We start from the raw sequence: 19,949 nt of genomic DNA on the forward strand, positions 1-19,949 counted from the left end.
ACTTTGGTTCATTAGAATAGGAAACGAATATCTGCATGAATAGCGTTCCATGAATTGCTTGTGCCCTGCAACTAGTCAATAATCAAAAGCCTATTTAGCCGTAGAAACATTGGAAGTCAGTTTCATTGATTTATTCAAAATGGCATGTGATTTAAAGCAGCCGTTCTTTAACACAGAGTCTCAGGAGCCAAATCTGATTCAAATCCTTTCAGATGTGATACTGTATCCTTTTAGACATCTGCGTCTTGACTTAGGACAGCACATTTTTTTTTAACTTTTTATTCTGAAATAATTTTAGACTCACCAAAAGGGTACAAAAATAGTAGAGTTTATTTATATCCTGTACCGGCTTCCTCTAGTGTTACAACGCACATCACCCATGGAATATAATTTAATCAAAACCATGAAAATAACATTGGTATACTGTTGTTGGCTAAACCACAGTCTTTTTTCAAGTTTCACCAGTTTTTTCTCTAACACCCTTTTTCTGTTTCAGGACCCCATGTCACGTTCACTTTTTGTTTTATTCATCTCCTCCAATCTGTGACAGTTTCTCATCTTTCCTTTTCTCTTATGGCCTTGACACTTTTGATGAGTGCTGGTCAGTTATTTTGTAAAATGTGCCCCCGTTTGGCTTTATCTGATATTTTCTTGTGATTAGGTTGAGGTTAGGTGTTTTTGACAATATCACAGAAGTGACGTGTCTTTCTCAGTGTATCATATCAAGGGCTTATGATGTCAGTATGTCTCATCACTGGTGAGGTTAGCCTCGATCGTTAAGAAGGTGTCTGCTGGGTTTTTCTACTACAGTAATGGTGAAGTTACTATTTCTCCCTTTGGAGTTGATAAATATCTTAGAGGAGGTATGTTGAGACTATGTTAATACCTTGTTTCTCCTCAAACTGTCGCCCACTGATTTTAGCATCCATCCGTGGATCTTGTCTTCGACACTTATTTCCTGTGGTGTTTGCTTGCTGGTGCCTTTGTATTTCCCTCGTTCCTTCTCCATTTACTAACTGGGCTTACTCTGTACAGAGTTATCCTTTCTCCTCTACTTATTTATTTATTCAGTTACGTTTACATCGTGGACTTTTAAAAAAAATTCTGTGGTCTCTGTTCAGTATCATCATTTATCTTATTGCTCAAATTTTCCCAGTTTCAACCACTGGGAGCATCTTCTGGTGGCTCCTATGCTTTTTTAAGCATGCCCCACCCCCACCCCCAATTCTCAAGCTTGTTCTTATTTTCTGGAATCACAAGATGTTCTCTTATTTTCCCTGCTCCAGCCCTAGAAGCATCCTCTTCTGCAAGGAGTCCTGGTTCCTTTCATTGGAGAGTGGTGTTTAGAAACCAAGATCTAGGCACTAGATGTGCTCATTGCTCCTGCAATATAGTGTTTACTGTGTTTTTAAAGAACCTAAAACTTTTAAATGTAAATGAGGGCTACAAGGTGAAATTATCCTTTATTAATTTTTTTTTAATACCCTCATAAATTCTCCCCTGAGACTGATGAGCAGAGAGACCCAGAGCAAGAGAACTTAAGGGAAGGCAGGCACCAATTAGGAAGGAAGCAAACAGGATGAGGAAGTGAGCTTTCAATGGGAAAGCTCGTGTGGGAATGTCAGAAGAACAGCCTCACTGTGCCGAGGTCCACGAACACGACTTGCATGCTTTTATTTTCCAGAAAACGGTATTTTGTCTCCGAGTACACCCCCATTGATGGCAATATTGCTTTCTCTGTAAATGCCAGTGACAAAGGTAGGCACGTTGGTACTTAACTAAAAGGGTTGGGACCATTTTGGCACGAGAGTGTTCATTTCCTCAACATTTATATGCCTGTTCCAGGAGAGACCCTGAGCTCGTGCCAAGGACATGGCTGTGATGGAGACAGGGTCCTTGCCTTTGTGGCACTAACAACCTGGTCAGGGTGGCAGATCAGAACCACACAGTTAATAATAGCAGTAGAATGATCCTGGCCTGGGATGAGAGCTGTGGAGGCGCCAGCGTGGCGGGCTGAGAGCCGGGGTAGCAGGAAAGGTTGGAGGGAACTGCTCTGGACAGAGTACTGAGAGCACTTTGCTTTTCCGAGGCTTGTGTGTGAGCACCGTTCCTCTAGGGGTGGGGATAGGTGTGGGCAGGTGAGCAGGGCCGCTTCCAGAGCAGACAAGTAGCTGGTGGGGGGCGGGCAGGGGATCGTCCTGTGCCTGTCCCGGTGTGTCCTTTGTGGGCGCTAGTCCCGTTATGTGCAGTGATAACTGATGCTCTCCCCGTTCCGACTTTCAGGAATGGCTTGGCTCTTAACCTCCACCCTCTCTTCCTATCCCGCTCTTCCAGGGGGGCCGTCCTGCTGTGACTCTCTGGGTGCCGCCTTCGAAGCCCGTCTACAGCGGCTCTTCACACGGTGGGGCTTGTTCTGCGTCCAACACCCCGGCTGCATCGTTTTCTTCTCCGTGGCCTTCATCGCCGCCTGTTCTTCGGGCCTGGTGTTTGTGCAGGTCACGACAGACCCGGTGGACCTCTGGTCTGCGCCCGGCAGCCAGGCGCGCCGGGAGAAGGAGTACTTCGACACACACTTCGGACCTTTCTTCCGCACCGAGCAGCTCATCATCCAAGCCCCCCTCACCCAGCCGCACATGTACCATCCCTACCCCTCTGGAGCCGACGTGCCCTTTGGGCCTCCACTTGCCATAGACATCTTGCACCAGGTAATCTGCTCTTTGCAGAAATCAATTCCGGGGGACGCGGCACTTTGTCAGCTTTTGACCAGTTTACTTGATGTGGGTTTGGGGCTGAGTGTGGTGGTTTATCTTGTGAACCTTAATGATAAAGGTAAAGGCGCTTTTCACTTACTTTTCAAAAAAGTGATAGCTGTTGAATTCAATGAAAAATTTACTGTAGACCGCTTTGGTATTTATTTCATACAGATGGTCTTGCTTGAAATTGAGATGAGCATTTCTCTTTTGAAACAGAATGTATTTATAATTCACCTAGGAACTTATGGATTTTTTTCCCGTGATAATTAAAAAGTAATACACCAGGACCCAAAGGGATAAAGCCTCTTACACTGTCCTGGGGACCTAGGAAGGAGCTGCTGGATCACTGCTGATCCGCCTGCAGGAATGAACTTAGTGTTGCCTGAATGTGGGCTCCCTGCCTGCATTTGGTGGGAGGTGCATTTGGAACGAGATCCATCCCGTGCTCTTACAAAGGCTTTTAAACCTGCCCGTTCTCCCTTATCACACTTATCTGTAACTAAACTGCATCCACTTATTTTTTAATGAACGGTTGCACAGTTTTTCCTTTAAACATCGCTGTTGCCCTACAGAAAGTCTTGATGGCTTGAAAAAACATCAAAATATTCTCAAGACTTTAGTAGGATCTTTCTTCCACCCAATGACTGTCTGTTGCTTTTTCCTAGCTTGTTGCAAAAGGTGCAAATGTTGTCATTTACCTCCTGGAATATATTCTCTATTAGAAAGTACGAGAATATACATAAATAACCATAGTATTTGTTGGTGAGGGGAGGGAGTGTCAGGAAGATCAGGCAGATGACCCCAGGCTGCCCTCTGTGGCCTCGTGGGTCCCTGTGGAGAAGGGTGGGAGGGCAGATGTTCGTGTGTCCTGCGCTGGGATCTGACCTGTCGTGGTGCCCCCTCCTCTCTCTGGGTGCCTGTAGGTGGGGTCTCCATCCCAGTTTGCTGTTCCTCAGCAAAAATATGTTTGTTTTCTTTTTAAGATTTTTTTTTTTGACGTGGACCATTTTTAAAGTCTTTATTGAATTTGTTACAGTATTGCTTCTGTTTTATGTTTTGGTTTTTTGACTGTGAGGCATGTGGGATCTTAGCTCCCCAACCAGGGATTGAACCCTCACCCCCTGCATTGGAAGGTGAAGTCTTATCCACTGGACCGCCAGGGAAGTCACCAAAAATATGTTTAAAAAAAAAAAAAAAAATTTTTTTTTTTTTTTTTAACCGTCATGTGTCTCAGCCTTTCCTGTCTCAGGAAGGATTTTCGCCAAACCCTCTTTACCTTCTGACTCCTCCAGGCGATAACGGTTAGTCAGCCTCTGAGGGAAAACTGATACATTTCTGGGTTTGTTTATTTTAAAAATCATCCTTCAGGTTCTTGACTTACAAACAGCCATCGAGAACATTACTGCATCTTACAACAATGAGACTGTGACACTCCAGGACATCTGCTTGGCCCCCCTCTCACCGTATAACAAGCACTGCACCATCATGAGCGTGTTAAATTACTTCCAGAACAGCCATTCCGTGCTGGACCACAAAGTAGGAGACTACTTCTTTGTGTACGCGGATTACCACACACACTTCCTGTACTGCGTTCGGTAAGTGGCGGGGACAGTCCTTCCTTCATTCCTCCAACATTGGAGCCCCTGCTGTGGCCACACGCCGTTGAAGGTACTGGAGCCCCAGCAGGGATAAACAGCGGGATCCTCCCGGCAAAGCCTTCCTTCTAATGAAGGGAGGCAGAGGGTGAACAGTAGCCGCTGGCCCTGACGCCGGGTTGAGACGGTGCCAGGTCGAGGCGATGCAATAGGGAAAGGAAGCTGGGCGAGGGCAGGGAGTGCAGAGGGCATGCCGCTCTCGGTGCAGCGGAGACCTGGTCAGCAGAAGGGAAGACGGAGGCCTGGGAGAGTTGGGGTGGGGGGCTGGGGGGAGTGTTCCGTGTAGACGGGCAGCAGGTGCAAAGGCCCTGGGGCGAGGCATTCGTGGTGTGTCATTGAGGAACGGCAGGTACCGCTCAGCCCCTGACTCCCGCCTGGATTGATAACACATAGTTGCACCGCCCCAGGCATTCCTGAGCTGGTTAAATAGTGCAAAAATAGAAGCCTGTCATGCTTTTTCTTGTCTTTCAAGCATAAATTTATTCCATGATACTGAGTTTCTAAAATGTGCAGCACCCCCTCGAGGAGGGGGGGCTGGAGTAGAGGCAGTTAGACCGGAGGGCACTGAAGCTGCTTCGCCTCGGAGGCTCGACTGGCTGGGCAGGGTGCGTGTATGGCTTGAATGAGACACAGGAGCCGTGCTTGGTGACCTGTGAGGTGATCCTTAGGCCTGTCCCGCGGCAGGAGGAGCGGCTTGTGGCTTGCGTCTGCCGTCTCTGGATGCCATCCATGTACCTTGGCCTGATCTGGCCCAGAGACAGTTGTTCAGCCAATCAGACCACCACTGTGGCTGTTTCTTTTTTATTTTTTTGCGGTATGCGGGCCTCTCACCGCTGTGGCCTCTCCCGTTGCGGAGCACAGGCTCCAGACGCGCAGGCTCAGAGGCCATGGCTCACGGGCCCAGCCGCTCCGCAGCATGTGGGATCCTCCCGGACCGGGGCATGAACCCGTGTCCCCTGCATCGGCAGGCGGACTCTCAACCACTGCGCCACCAGGGAAGCCCTGGCTGTTTCTTCATTATGGAAGCAGAGAAATTATTCCTTGTCACCTGTGAACGTGCTGCTCAGTTAACCATATCTTGACAGCCAACTGCTCTAGCTTCTGGCCTGGTTTGGTGACCTTAGGTTCCGTCTCTTTTTGTTACTGGAATATGACTGACTCTAGATGGTTGGGCTGTGTTTACTCTCTTCAGGATGTCACATCTATAAACACAAGCCCGTGAAACAATAAGTGTAGCCCGTGTACCCGAAGCAGTGTTCTCCGAAGGACAGGTGGTACAGGGTGGCCACTGGCAATTGGAAAGAAAGGTTCAGTATTATTTAACTTTAATGTTTAAAGAAAAAAGTTATTTTCTCTCTGTTTGTTTTACAAAATAAAATATCAACAGAATTTTGGCCACAGGGGAGACACATGAGATGGGTGTTTTGCCTGAGGGGAGCGTGGTTCACACAGGTGTGGAAACACCACCGTGAGCACCTCCTCTCCTGCGCGGCAGAGGTGTGTGTTGTCTGTGGTTCCACTTGTGCGTCCCCAGCTCTCAACTCCCTCCTCACCCTCCACCTTTCCCTGGGCTGTTCCGCCTGGGGGCACCCAGGCCCTGCAGGAGCCCGGCTAGCCCAGAACCAAGCACAGACCTCCTGCTTCCCCCGCATCACATGATGGCATCAACGCCTACCCTTACGGGCTGCCTGGACTCTTCCTCACGTAGCTTGTATGGGTTTTAACCTCAGCATGAGCCCTCAAGCCCGCAGTGTGGCAGCAGAGCCCCACATGTGTGGGTTGACAGGGCTCAGCTTCTATGCAGCCCTGCAGCCCTGCCGTTCGCCCCCAGCAGTGACCTGATCCCAGGACCTGAGCCCGTCCCTTGTCCCTCGGCGCTGAAGGGCGGTGGTTCACATTATATACGAGGACCTTCACGTGTGCCCAGCGTCCGCCTGACTTCTGTGCTGAAATGCTGGTTCCCTGTCACCGGTTGTCTGTCTCTCCTGCACTGCTGGCGTCCCTGGCCTGGTCTCCCTGCTTCTTTCTTTCCTACTTCCAGACCTCCTTCCGCTTTGCCACCCGAGTTATCTTTGTCAAACAGCTCATGACCTCCCTTTTCCCCAAATCTGATCGTTCCCTAGTGTCTACAGGATAAAAATCCAAACTGCTTAGCATGGCGCCTACCCCTTTTTTCCACTGCTTCCCCCTTCCTTCCTAGCCCCACCCCCTGCCTGGGAGGCCCCCCTTCATGGGTACCCCATGCTCTAGACCCAGGACTTCCTGTGGTCCCTCAGGCCGCCGTCCACTCTATCCTTTCCTGTACCTGTCCTCACGCTCTTTCTTCTCTTCCCCCCAGTGTGGTGTGTGGAAGCCCTCACTTCTTCCCTCCCAGGTGAATCCCCCCTCAGCCTTAGAGACCTGGCCTGTACAGCTCTTTTCTTCATGGTGGCGGTTTTCCCCACGTATTAGCAGCCCCCTCCTGTGCACCAGGTGACATCAACCACATTGCACTGTATGTGCCTGCCTCTCAGTGATGCTGAGCTCACAAGCAACTACTGAACTGTTATTATTCATCCAAGGAACCAACCTCAGGCCCACATTCCTAATCCGCCTCATGACTGCTGCGTAAACGTTTCGGTCTCTGTGGCATCTTAAGGTTGTTCTAATTGGATGGTGTTTTCTGCATTCTTGGCAGGGCTCCCGCCTCCCTGAATGACACCAGTTTGCTCCACGATCCTTGCCTGGGGACCTTTGGTGGACCAGTGTTCCCGTGGCTTGTGTTAGGAGGCTACGATGGTGAGAGAAGCTTCTACTCTTCCTGCTAGATAAAGGAGTCTTGGTTCTGTCATTAACAGTCAAGTGGTAATTACGAAGATTTCATCAATCGAGCACTCTTATCATTTACCCAGTATATTGGGTCCCAAATATAGTATCTCCTTCGGCTTTGGGTTTTATTGTGCATTTGAAGGAAGTGGTGTTAGCCATTTTTAGGTTACTCTTGGGAAAGCTGTCGACAGCTAAGGACGTTTTCCCAGAGTAATGCCATTGTGTACATCCACGTAATACGTTGCTCAGTTTCAGGGAGTTCATGGAACCCTTGAAACTCGTTGAGAGAGCCCCTGTGGAGTCTGTAGCCCTCTGGTTAAGAACATCTGTAATGGGGGAGAGATAATATGTGAGATGGGGGAAAAGAAACAAAGTGGATAGATTTTTTTCCTTCTAAACCAGTTGGCTAAGAACTCAAACACTTTTATAGTGGGAGAGGCGGTTGGTTTGCTCTTTGCTGGTTCCTGCAGCACCTTGGAGCAGATTCTATTAGGTGTGATGGGGTAGTGAATCATGTGACAGCTTTGGCATCTGAAGCCTCATTACAGGCAGCCTAACAGTTTTTCTCCAGCCTAAAGAAGAAGCCAGATGTTCTCCTCATCCAGTGGGAAGGGAGAAGTTGTGAGCTGTAAATTTTACTCTGCCTTATGTAACACCGTGTGGTTTGTAATCAGTGGGGAAAAGATGGTGTCACCAGCTGGGTAACCACAGCCGTCAAAATTAAATTTGTTCTCTACCTTATTCCCTCCACCAGAGTAAATTCCAGTGGAACCAAGACTACAATATAAGAAGTGAAACTACTAAAGTACTAGGAGAGAATGCAGGGTGAATTTTTTAAAATAATTTTTAAATGGAGAAGGCATTCCTAAGCAGGACACACAATGCAGAAGCCACAGAAGGAAACACTGATGAATTTGACTGCGTGAGAATTTAAAACTCCTGTGTAGAGAACAAACAAAGTTTAAAAAACAAACAGCAAACTGGAGAAAAAAAAAAGTTAGTGTACATAACAGACAGCATTTCCTTAATATGTGGAGAGCTCTTGGGGAAAAGAGAGAAGGTCAGCCACCCAAAAGAAAAGTGGGCAGAAGCCATATGAGTGTTAACAAAGGAAGAAATGCAGGTGGCTTTCAGTTATATGGGGAAAATGCTGAACCTCACTCCAAATTAGTGAAATGCCTCTCACTTCAATCTTTTACATAAGAGATTAGCAAAGATCTAAGTGTTTGATAAAATCTTTTGTGGATGAATGTGGGGAAACCACATTGTTGGTGGAGGTATAAATGGTTACTGGAATATAAGCTCCAGGAAGACCGAGATTTTTATCTCCTTTGCTCACTGATGTATCCATAGTCTCTAAGATAATGTCTGGCACAAAGTAGGTCTCAGTAAATATTTTGTTGAAGAAAGAAATGAAAAACAGGAGGCCTCTTTGGAGGGCAGTTGGGGGCATCTATCAAAATTAGAAATGCACATATTTTTTGATTCTGTGATTGTACTTATAAGAATTGATTCTACGAATTACATTGTACATATTGGAAATATCAGGTTATTCTTTGTAGTAATTCTGTATATAATACCAAAAAGATTTGCAAAGATAGCCATCAACTGGAGATTGGTTAAATTATACTAGGAAATATCATACAGCAGAAAAAAGAATAAGGACACTCTCTGTGTACTAAAACAGAGCATTCTCAGGATATGCCTTTAAAAGCAGCATTTGCAGAAGAGTGTGTCACTGCTTGTGTAAACAAGGAGGGAAGGGGAGACTGTGCTTATGCACGTGGACCGTGGCTGGAAGGAGTCACAGTGCCATGGTGTGGGGAGGAGAGCTGAGACACAGACGGGGACTGAGGGAGGAGAGAGGCTTTTCCCTGAACACCTTTCCGCTCTGTTTGAAATTGTCACCATGCACGTGCCGTGTAGTAATGATGATATGAATGACAACTGTGCCTACTTCCACACGAGGGTCCTTTTTCTTCACTAGCTGAACTACACAGGCACCAGATCTCCTGTTGTGTTCCTCGAGCTCAGGTGTGTGTAGGCTTCAGCCCCATGAGAAACCAGGCACCTAACTGGCTTGTGATTTTCCCCTCGTATTGATCTAGTTTTCTGCACGCTTGTAATCTGCTTTTGATGTCACCTTTTTCCTTTCTAGATGAAAACTACAATAACGCCACAGCCCTTGTGATTACCTTTCCTGTCAATAATTACTGTAACGATACAGAGAAACTCCAGAAGGCCCAGGCCTGGGAAAGAGAGTGAGTTGCTCACAGAGTCTAAACAAGCTGTTCTTTCTGTGGGAAGGTGGACCGTAGCAGAAAGCATTTACAGTTAGTTCAACTACATTAACCAACAGTAGATCTAAGTTATGCCATTTTTTTCACTTGGTACTGGTGGTGCTCTGAAAAAAGAAATCTATTAATAAATTTACCTATAAACATTCTTTTAATACATATCCCTGCAACAAGAATGCAAAAGTATCTATGCAGAAATGTTCCTTGCATTCTTTTCTAACAGCGAAACCTGAGCAAGCTGAGTGTATGTTAGTAGGGAGAAGTACAGTAGAATATTATTTCGTCATTAAAGATAGACAAATAAAGGGTTCAAGATAGTGACTAAAAACTGCAGTCAGGGCTTCCCTCGTGGCGCAGTGGTTGAGAGTCTGCCTGCCGATGCAGGGGACACGGGTTCGTGCCCCGGTCTGGGAAGATCCCACATGCCACGGAGTGGCTGGGCCCGTGAGCCATGGCCGCTGAGCCTGCGCGTCCGGAGCCTGTGCTCCGCAGCGGGAGAGGCCACAACAGTGAGAGGCCCCAGTACCGCAAAAAAAAAAAAAAAAAAAACTGCAGTCAGCATGTTTGGACAAATATATGCTATGCATGCCATCCATGCCTAGAAAAGATATCAAACAAATGACCTGGGAACCGGGTTAGCTGTGGTATAACCTCTAGAGAATGGGAATGTAAATTCCCATTTAAAACTGAGGAAGACAGGGACTCTGAACAGCTTTGTTGGGATATAATTCATATACCCATTTAAAGCGTACAGTTCAGTAGCTTTTAGTATATTCACAGATGTGTGCAAACATCACCATGGTCAATTTTAGAACATTTTCTTTACCACAGAAAGAAATCCCATCTCCTTTATTGGTCACCCTCCTAACACCCAGCCCTACCCAGCCACCAATCTACTCTCTGTCTCTAGATTTTCCTATTCCAGACTTTCATAGGAATGGAGTCATGTACATGGACTTTTGGGTCTGGCTTCTTTCAGTTAGAATAATGTTTTCAGGGTTCATCCAAGTTGTAGCCTGTGTCAGGACTTCGTTCCTTTTTATGGCTGAAGAATATCCCATCCTATGGATATACCACATTTTGTTTATCCATTCATCAGTTGATGAACATTTGAGCTGTTTCTACCTTTTGGCTATTAGGAATAATACTACAAACATTCATATACAAGTTTTTGTGTGAACATGTTTTCATTTCTCTTGGTTGGTATATATCTAGGAGTAGAATTGCTGGATCATACGGTAACTCTGAGGAACTGGCAGACTTTTTTCCAAAGTGACTGCACCGATGGGACTTCCCTGGTGGTCCAGTGGTTAAGGCTCTGCTTCCACAGGTTGGGGAACTAAGATCCCACGTGCTGTGCGGCGCAGCCAAAAAAAAAAAGTGACTGTACCATTTTACATTCCCACCAGTGTATGGAGGTTTCATATTCTCCACACCTCGCCAACACTTGTTATTATTTGACTTTTTGATTCTAGCTATCCTAGTGGGTGTGAAGTGGTATCTCCTTGCAGTTTTTTTGTTTTATTTTGTTTTTTCGGCCACACTGCACAGCTTGCGGGATCTTAGTTCCCCAACCAGGGCTTGAACCAGGCCACGGCAGTGAAAGCACCAAGTCCTAAGCACTGGACCACCAGGGAATTCCCTCATTGCAGTTTTGAGTGCATTTCCCTGATGACTAATGAATTTGAGCATCTTTTCATGCACCGATTTGTATAACTTTCTTTGGAAAAATGTTTATTCATATCCTTTGCCCATTTATTTCACTGGGTTATTTGTATTTTTATTATCGAATTATAAGAATTGCTATATATTCTACAAGTCCCTTATATATTCTACAAGTCCCTTATCAGATGTATGATTTGCAAATATTTTCTCCCATTCTCTAATCTGTGTTTTTGCCTTTCTTGATGGTATCCTCTGAAACACAGAAGTTTTTAATTTCAGTAAAGTCCAATTTATCTATCTTCTCTTTTGTTATTCATACTTTTGGTGTCATAGCCAAGAAACAATGCCTAACCCAAGGACCTGGAAATTTACACCTATGTGTTCTTCTGAGGGTTTTATAGTTTTAGCTCTTACATTTAAAAGGTCTTTTATCCATTGAGTTAAGAGTTAATCTTTATACATGGTGTGAGGTAAGGGTCCAACTGCATTTATTTGTATATGGCTCTCCAGTTGCCCCAGACCATTTGTTGAAAGGATATTCTTTCCCCCATTCATAGTCTTGCCACCTTTATTGAAAATTAGGTGAAGGCAGATACATGGCATATTTCTGGACTCTTAGTTCTGATCCTTTGATCTGTATGCCTGTCCTTGCCTTGTGCTTGTAACCACACTGTCTTGATTCCTGTTGGTTTGTAGTAAGTTTGAAATTGGGAAGTGTGAATCTTCCTACTTTGTTCTTGAAAAAGAAGATTTGGGCTATTCTGGGCCCCTCGCAATTCCATGTGAATTTTAGAACAGCTTGTCTTTCTACAAGGAAGTCAGCTGGGATTCTGATAGGGATTGCATTGAATCTGTAAATCAACTTTTAAAATTTTTGTTCCATGAGCATATGTCTGTAGTATAATATACTTCATTTAGAAATCATTTTTAGTAAAAAAAGAAGTGAGACCATGAAGCAGTTTTTAAACTTGTTCTAAACCTGTTTTAAATACTGGAAAACTCAGCATGTCTGGAACTTCGTAATCTGGAAGTGTCCTACCTTCTACTTGCCAGTGTAGAAGGTCCTAACGAGGTATAAGGGTTAAGTGTGGCTTTTGTGTCGTAGAAGTTACGAAGAAGTTCCTTACTTAGTTGTCACTAAGTTTTAACTAAAAATACAAAATTTTGCTTACCCTTTTAGGTTTATTAATTTTGTGAAAAGCTACAAGAATCCAAATCTGACCATTTCTTTTAAGGCTGAACGAAGTATTGAAGATGAAATAAACCGTGAAAGTAACAGCGATATCTTCACTGTTCTAATCAGCTATGGCATCATGTTTTTATATATTTCCATAGCCTTGGGGCATATCGAAAGCTGTAGCAGATTTCTGGTAAGTGGGGTGTGTAGGTGTGTGTGTGCATGTGTGTGTGTATGTGTGTTAGAGGGAAATGACAGTACACAGCGTGATGGCATGTTTTTGCCTCTGCTTAATCCTAATTCATTATGTTCAAAACTACCTTAAATTGTCCTGTGTTTTACTTGTTTGTCACATTTTCTGCTTCCTGCATCTGTTTTCTTCAGTTCCAATTTCTTATCTTCAACTTAAAGTTTATTTCACATAATCCAGTTTTTTTTCTAACTTGCCATCACCTAAGAATGTAAGCTGATAAAATATGTTGCTAGGGAAGACCTAGACAACTTTTCATATCTTCTTTCAAACCGGGAACCGTACTTTTAAATATAGATGGGCAATATCCAGGTAAAGAGGTGAAAATGAGGACCTTTTAGGAACAGGACAAAAGACACCCTAACTGAGGATCGATGTCTTTGTGGCATCTCCAGGTGGATTCGAAAATCTCCCTGGGCATCGCAGGCATCCTGATCGTGCTGAGCTCGGTGGCGTGCTCCTTGGGCATCTTCAGCTACATTGGGATCCCCTTCACCCTCATTGTGATAGAAGTCATCCCATTCCTGGTGCTGGCCGTGGGAGTGGACAACATCTTCATTCTGGTCCAGACCTACCAGGTGCGTTCCAGAGTCTCACAGCGTCTGACCAAGTACCAGGCTCCACATACGGCTGTTCAGCTCCATGCGGAGTATTTGAGTGTGACACGTGGAGACTTTGTTTCCGTTCCTCTGTGTTGCTTACTGGTGCCTGTAACTTGTTCTGGACATTTTGAGACCAAGAAGATTGAGACCAACATTCTCTTTGGTTGGTGGCATAGATATAAAGTGAGAATTTGGTTTTAAAATATGTGCAACATGTGGGCAAAAAGGAGGGCTAACACGCTTGTAGAAAATATTTTGGGCACAACAGCTATTAAAATGATTCTCAATATAGTGTAGAAGAATGAGGGATTTGTCAGAGGTGCCACTAAAAGGCAAAAGGTCAACACAGGACCCACTGATGTAAAAAATGACGTCAATCCGTTGGTTCTCCCAGGGTCCCTTGTCCTGTAGCGCTTACCTGGGCAGAGACCCAGTGGCATGTAGGAGTGTTATTTAAAGGTCCAGCCACCTGCAGCCTGCGTTGCTTGTATTTTCCTGATAACCTGATTCAATCCTTCCTTTAGATTCTCACCTGTTACCTGGCTCCGGGCTTCAGAAATATCCCAAATGAATCAACATGAGAAGTTTGGGGTCCTCACCGCTTTATTGTATAAAGTTCACAAACAACAAGTAGATGCTGCTAATCATTATTTTTTACCATCAGGTTAACACAAGGCACCAAAGAAGCAAAGAGGTGGCATTGTAATTGAGAAACTTTAATGTCGCGTGTTTAACTTTTTTTTTTATTTTTAAGAGAGATGAACGTCTTCAAGGGGAGACGCTGGACCAGCAGGTGGGCCGGGTCCTGGGAGAAGTGGCCCCAAGTATTTTCCTGTCGTCCTTTTCAGAGACAGTAGCATTTTTCTTAGGTAATTACTCTTTGAATCTGCCAACCCTGAGGTTTGCTGAGCCTGGGTGTATCAGTATATGACCCTTTGTGCTGTTTTTTAAGTTTTATTCTGTGATTGGAAAGTATCAGAGTGGACCACGAGAAAAATTGGTGGCAGTATCTCGGATGCCATTAGCAAGTGTCTTCTTTTTTTTAACTACATTATTTATTTATTTTTAATTTTTAATTTCTTAAAATTTTGGCCACACCACGCAGCATGCAGGATCCTAGTTCCCCCATCAGGGAATTCCCAGCAAGTGTCTTCCTTCTCACATTGTTTCTGGACGGTGTTGATGTTGGGGTTCAGATACCTAGGACTCCTGCCCCTGCCCGTTTAGGGCACCCATGGCAAGTGCTGGGGTTTGAAAATAGCACTCTTGAAGGACAGCCACAGGGTCCTTCCCGTCACAGCACTCTCGGCAGCAACTCCAAAATCACAGGCGTTAGCTCGCAAGGTGTTTGCCACTGTTCCGAAAGGCAGTCTCCCCGCCTCTGCACACACATTTCACTGGGAAGCAGCCTCGTCAATGAGCAGGAGTTCTTCAGTCCTCCCTCAATACAAGGAGCCAGAATAAACTGGCACAAAACCCAGCACTTCTGTATTCTTTCATGTGGAGAAATCGGTAGTCTTACTAGCAGGGCACTGCCCACCCCCATGTCTGGCATGTAGTAAGAGAAAACTGATCACATCCTCTGCAGAGGACGCTGATTAGAATCGCCCAGTAAGTCCAGGGAAGACACACGATCCGTGGGTCCCAGTGGAAATGCCTGCAGGGGCCACCAGGTCATCTTACAAGGGGCCATGGGAGGGACGTCGTAGGTGTGGTCTTTGGACACAGACACGCCGTTAGCATATATCATCCCCCGTCTCCACGAAGCAGTGCACTGTGAAACAAACCTGTGGCTCTTGTGGTTTCTCTTTATGGATACAGATGCAAAACGGTTACTTCCTCTTTTTCTATTATAAAAAAAAAAACAGTGCAAGTATGTTGGTGATAGCAGCTGACCCTGGGCCTCAAGGTTGGAGTGACTTTGGGGGGACAGGAGGAGCAGCAGGGACCGTGGCACCCAGAGTCTGGGGTCCCATCTGCAAGAGGCAGCTACGTGTTGCTGGCCCAGTGCTGCCAGGTCCAATTTTTTTCTCAAGCGACGCTGTGAATCTAGATTTTTTTTCTCTCAAGTGACACTGTGAATCTCATTGTTAAATATTGGCTATTTATTTTTTTAAAACTGTTTTTAAATTCTAAAATGGGTTTATATATATCTGGCCCATGGGCAGCCAGTTTTCAGCTTCTGAGTCTTAGCCTGGAGGACGCTTGGAGCATCCTCATTTGTAACTAAACCGAGAGACTGACTGGATATATAATAGCATATGGGAAATACCGTCCCTCTTGTGGACTGAAGTGTAGCAGGTACTATAAGAAATGGCCTGTGTTAATGGATCTCAGATGTGAAAGTGCATGCATTTGCTTGGAGAGCTTGTTAAAGTATAGAGTTGGGATCATAGAATTCTGAAAAGCAGAATTGGGGTTGAATTCCCATTGTCTTGATAAAGTAGGAGGGGGCCCGGTCCCTGGAACCCCAGGTGGTTCTGGTGTGACACCCGCAGATTGTGCAGAGTGCCTTTGGGTGGGAGGATTGGGGGGATTCTTCTTGTGGGATTGGCCTGCTCTGGTGCCGCGTGTTCATACGTGCACGTGCCTGTGAGGCCTGCTGAGCCCTCAGCTGGGAAGGACGTGGCTGCCCTCTTCTCCCCGCAGGAGGCCTGTCCGTGATGCCGGCTGTGCACACCTTCTCTCTCTTTGCGGGGATGGCAGTCCTCATTGACTTCCTCCTTCAGATTACCTGTTTTGTGAGTCTCTTGGGGTTAGACGTTAAGCGGCAAGAGGTAAGTTGTCATCAGGCGTGCAGCCTGTTTCATTTGAGTCTAGAATCTAGATGAGGCGGCTGGAGGGTGACCTCTGTTCCTCTTCATCCCCTCAGAGGAACCGACTGGACGTCCTCTGCTGTGTCGGGGGCGCGGCAGACAGAGCAGGCATCCAGGCCTCGGAGAGCTGCTTATTCCGCTTCTTCAGAGACGCCTATGCTCCATTTCTGCTTAAGGACTGGATGCGGCCCATTGTGGTAGGAGCCTGTCTGTGGTTTTTCTCCCCAAAGTTGTCACATGCCTCCTAAGAAATCAGAGTGCTTGGGAAGGATTCTGACAGCTGTTAAGTGTGTGTGTGTGTGTGTGTGTGTGTATATATATATATACAAGAATGCAGAAGCAAATATATACAAATATAAAATATTTTTAGCAGGCAATATAAGCAAGAGTTTCTGTCTTAAGTTGGTTGTTTTGTTTTTAAAGAATTACAGATTCATAGAAAGTAACAGAGGTAGTGCAGAGAAGGACCCGGCTGCCCTTTGCCAGTTTCCTCCCAAGGTCTTACGTAATTGTAGTTCAGTATCAAAACCAAGAGTTCGACATTGGCACAATGTATGTGTCCAGTTCTGTGTCAGCTTATCACATGTGCAGATTCGTGTAAGCACCAAGATACAGATCTGTTCCATCACCCTCGTCCTGCACCTTCAGTGTCACCCACCTCCCTCCCTGCATTGTCCCTCATCCCCAGTAACCATGCAAGAGCGTTTTGTAGTACAGTTTACACACTGGATATAGCCAACAGCTATAATCTATCACATCTCCACTAAAAGAATGTAAATTCATTCCAGTAAAAGTAATAGTGGGCTTCCCTGGTGGCGCAGTGGTTGAGAGTCCACCTGCCGATGTGGGGGACACAGGTTCGTGCCCTGGTCCGGGAGGATCCCACATGCCGCGGAGCGGCTGGGCCCGTGAGCCATGGCCACTGGGCCTGCGCGTCCCGAGCCTGTGCTCCGCAATGGGAGAGGCCACAATGGTGAGAGGCCCGCGTACTGCAAAAAAAAAAAAAAAAAAAAGTAATAGTAACACCTAACATTTATTGAACACTTAATATCTGGTATTGTGCTCAGAACCGGGTACTACGCTAAATTCTGGATTATCCCTAGAATTTTCTCATTTAATCCACAAAATTATCTGATGTTACAAGTCTTATTTTTCCTGTTTTATTGAGGAGGAAATAGAAGCTAAGAGAGGTTAAGTGACTTCCCCAGGGTCACTCAGCTTGTAAGTGGCAGAGCCAGGATTTGAACCCAGGTGGCTTTACTATTGAGACCGTGACCTCGGCTACTGTCCCAGACTCCTTGTTTTCTTAGCGTGTCATTTAAACTTGCTTTTCGTTTAGAAAAGTCCTGTTTTGTGTGTTTAAGATTTGATTTAGGGAGTTCCCTGGTGGTCCAGTGGGTGGGACTCAGCGCTCCCGGTGCAGGGGGCCCGGGTTCAATCCCTGGTCGGGGAACTAAATCCTGCATGCAGCCATAAATAAATAAAATAAATAAATAGATAAATAAATGATTTATGTTTTTAATCATGATAACTCTAACTCTGTAACTCACTTCACATTCCAGGTAGCGGTATTTGTGGGTGTTCTGTCATTCAGTATCGCAGTCCTGAACAAAGTAGAAATCGGCTTGGATCAGTCTCTGTCAATGCCAGATGTAAGACGCTTTCTTTTTTATTCTAACTCATTTAGCCCATGGTGAATGCATTTTTCAAAATACTCACGCAGGTGTTTCAGCTGATGTCCGCTTCTAAACGTGGGTGCTGGCAGGCTCTCCCGCATTGCAGGAACCTCGCCAGAGCTCTGCCCATGAGGCCCGGGCCTTCTGAGCTCACAGGCCTTGGGCATGGCTGCAGAACACCAGCAGCCGGTCTTGACCTCGTGAGGTGCCCTGCTGACGGTGGGACCAACTGGAAAAGCCCCTGGGCCCAGGGTGGGGAGGGGGCGCTGGCTGTGGAGGGAGTCAGGAACCTGGGCTCGAGGCGTCTCGGCCGGGAGCCCCCCTCTCGCTTGCACAGGACGTTCACACTGTGTCCTGTTGTCCTCTCTCTCTCTCTCAGGACTCCTACGTGACGGATTATTTCCAGTCCCTCAGTCGCTACCTGCACGCGGGCCCGCCCGTGTACTTTGTCATGGAGGGAGGGCACGACTACGCTTCTCTGAAAGGGCAGAACATGGTGTGCGGGGGCCTGGGCTGCAATAACGACTCGCTGGTGCAGCAGATCTTCACCGCCGCCCAGCTGGACAACTAGTCAGTACCCCAGCTGCGGACGGGCTCCTGGCCCAGGACCTCGGCCTGAAACCTCTCTCTTAAGATAGCTTTTCCTGGAAAATCTATCTTGCCAAATGTGGGTTGAATCTAGCTTTACCTGAGCAAAACCTTTTAAAGGGCAAATTTACCACCTCACGTTCTGAAGCTTTTCCCATTAAGCACTAACGTGGTTTGTCTTCTGACTGGGTGGCATTAAAAGGTCTAGAAAAGGAAGTTTTGGATTTCAAGAAAAGGGACTGAAACTGAAGACTTCCCCCTTGTGGGGGCATCAGTAACCCTTTCTCTCCTTTCTCTAGTACCCGGATAGGCTTTGCTCCCTCGTCCTGGATTGACGATTATTTTGACTGGGTCAAGCCACAGTCGTCTTGCTGTAGAGTCTACAACAGCACGGATCGGTTCTGCAACGCATCGGGTACTTGATCCTTTTCCAGATCTTTCCCTCTTTTCTGAAGAACTTTAACATTATAATTTAAAAGTCATTTGCATTTTGCCTCCACGTCCACCTGTTTGTCTGCCATTGCTGCATCTCATTCCCCTTGGCATCATCCCCTTCCTCCATTGTGCACTCTGGAGATACCTTGTTGTCCCCTTTCCAGCCCCCAATGGGGCTGCAGGCTGAACAAGGCCCAGGTCAGGGGACCCTGGTTTTCAGGTTTGTCATCTTTTCCCGACAATGCTGTTGGTCTCTCTTGATTGGTATCTGGCCGTAGCTTCTCATGGGAGTGCTTTTCTTTGTTTATCACTATTGCCATATGGTTTTGTAAAAGTGTTGAGTCTGTCCTAGGATTTTCTTGATAAAAACATGGACGTCCTGGGCTCTGATAATAACATACTGAGGTTGTCCTTAAAGCAGGAAACCTGCTTCAGGGAAGAAAATTTGTACAGCCTGTGTTAGATGAAGATGGGACCTCAAGTTTGACTGTGAAAACCATGTGTTTGAAGCTTTGGGATAAACAGAAGGATTCAGGAAAAGAATTCCCGTCACTTCTTTATCATTATTTTTAAATGTTTTAATATGGAGACCCATCCTTCTCACCGTGGCTCCCCCAACCTGTTTGCACAGTGGTTGACCCTGCCTGCGTCCACTGCCGGCCTCTGACTCCAGAGGGCAAGCAGAGGCCTCAGGGTGCAGACTTCATGAGGTTCCTGCCCATGTTCCTCTCCGATAACCCGAACCCCAAGTGTGGCAAAGGGTAAGTGACACGGAACCCATTCAGCTGTGTGGCCGCTTCCCCTTTAATTTGCACTGGGAAGCTGGGGAGGGCTGGGGTGGGAATGGTGGGTGGGAAGGTCCTCTTCTCTGCCACTCCCCACCCTGTCCCGCAGAGAAACCAAAACGCCTTTAAAGAAAACTCCTCATCTTAAAAGAAGATGGTTCTGGAGAACTTAGGGGCAGGATAGGAATAAAGACACAGATGTAGAGAATGGACTTGAGGACCCGGGGAGAGGGAAGGGTAAGCTGGGATGAAGTGAGAGAGTGGCATGGACATATATACACTACCAAACGTAAAATAGATAGCTAGTGGGAAGCAGCCACATAGCACAGGGAGATCAGCTCAGTGCTTTGTGTCCCACTAGAGGGGTGGGATAGGGAGGGTGGGAGGGAGATGCAAGAGATATGGGGATATATGTATACGTATAGCTGATTCACTTTGTTAT

At 46.2% G+C, this 19,949-nt stretch overlaps 1 protein-coding gene across 1 annotated transcript in view; it reads left to right on the top strand.

Moving 5' to 3' along the window:
• Window positions 1-19,949, top strand: part of NPC1 (NPC intracellular cholesterol transporter 1) — a 47,709-nt gene that overhangs the window by 21,421 nt on the left and 6,339 nt on the right. Inside the window, exons 7-20 of the mRNA XM_030842645.2 lie at window positions 1,685-1,758; window positions 2,335-2,705; window positions 4,122-4,348; window positions 7,086-7,186; window positions 9,375-9,477; window positions 12,359-12,548; window positions 13,001-13,183; window positions 13,962-14,076; window positions 15,857-15,984; window positions 16,080-16,220; window positions 17,586-17,675; window positions 18,079-18,269; window positions 18,587-18,702; window positions 19,354-19,483. Of these exons, the coding sequence (XP_030698505.1) occupies window positions 1,685-1,758; window positions 2,335-2,705; window positions 4,122-4,348; window positions 7,086-7,186; window positions 9,375-9,477; window positions 12,359-12,548; window positions 13,001-13,183; window positions 13,962-14,076; window positions 15,857-15,984; window positions 16,080-16,220; window positions 17,586-17,675; window positions 18,079-18,269; window positions 18,587-18,702; window positions 19,354-19,483 (2,160 nt within the window). The remainder of the gene's footprint in view (window positions 1-1,684; window positions 1,759-2,334; window positions 2,706-4,121; window positions 4,349-7,085; window positions 7,187-9,374; window positions 9,478-12,358; window positions 12,549-13,000; window positions 13,184-13,961; window positions 14,077-15,856; window positions 15,985-16,079; window positions 16,221-17,585; window positions 17,676-18,078; window positions 18,270-18,586; window positions 18,703-19,353; window positions 19,484-19,949) is intronic.

Source organism: Globicephala melas, chromosome 13 (assembly GCF_963455315.2).
Source record: "Globicephala melas chromosome 13, mGloMel1.2, whole genome shotgun sequence".
Classification (NCBI taxonomy): Eukaryota; Metazoa; Chordata; class Mammalia; order Artiodactyla; family Delphinidae; genus Globicephala; species Globicephala melas.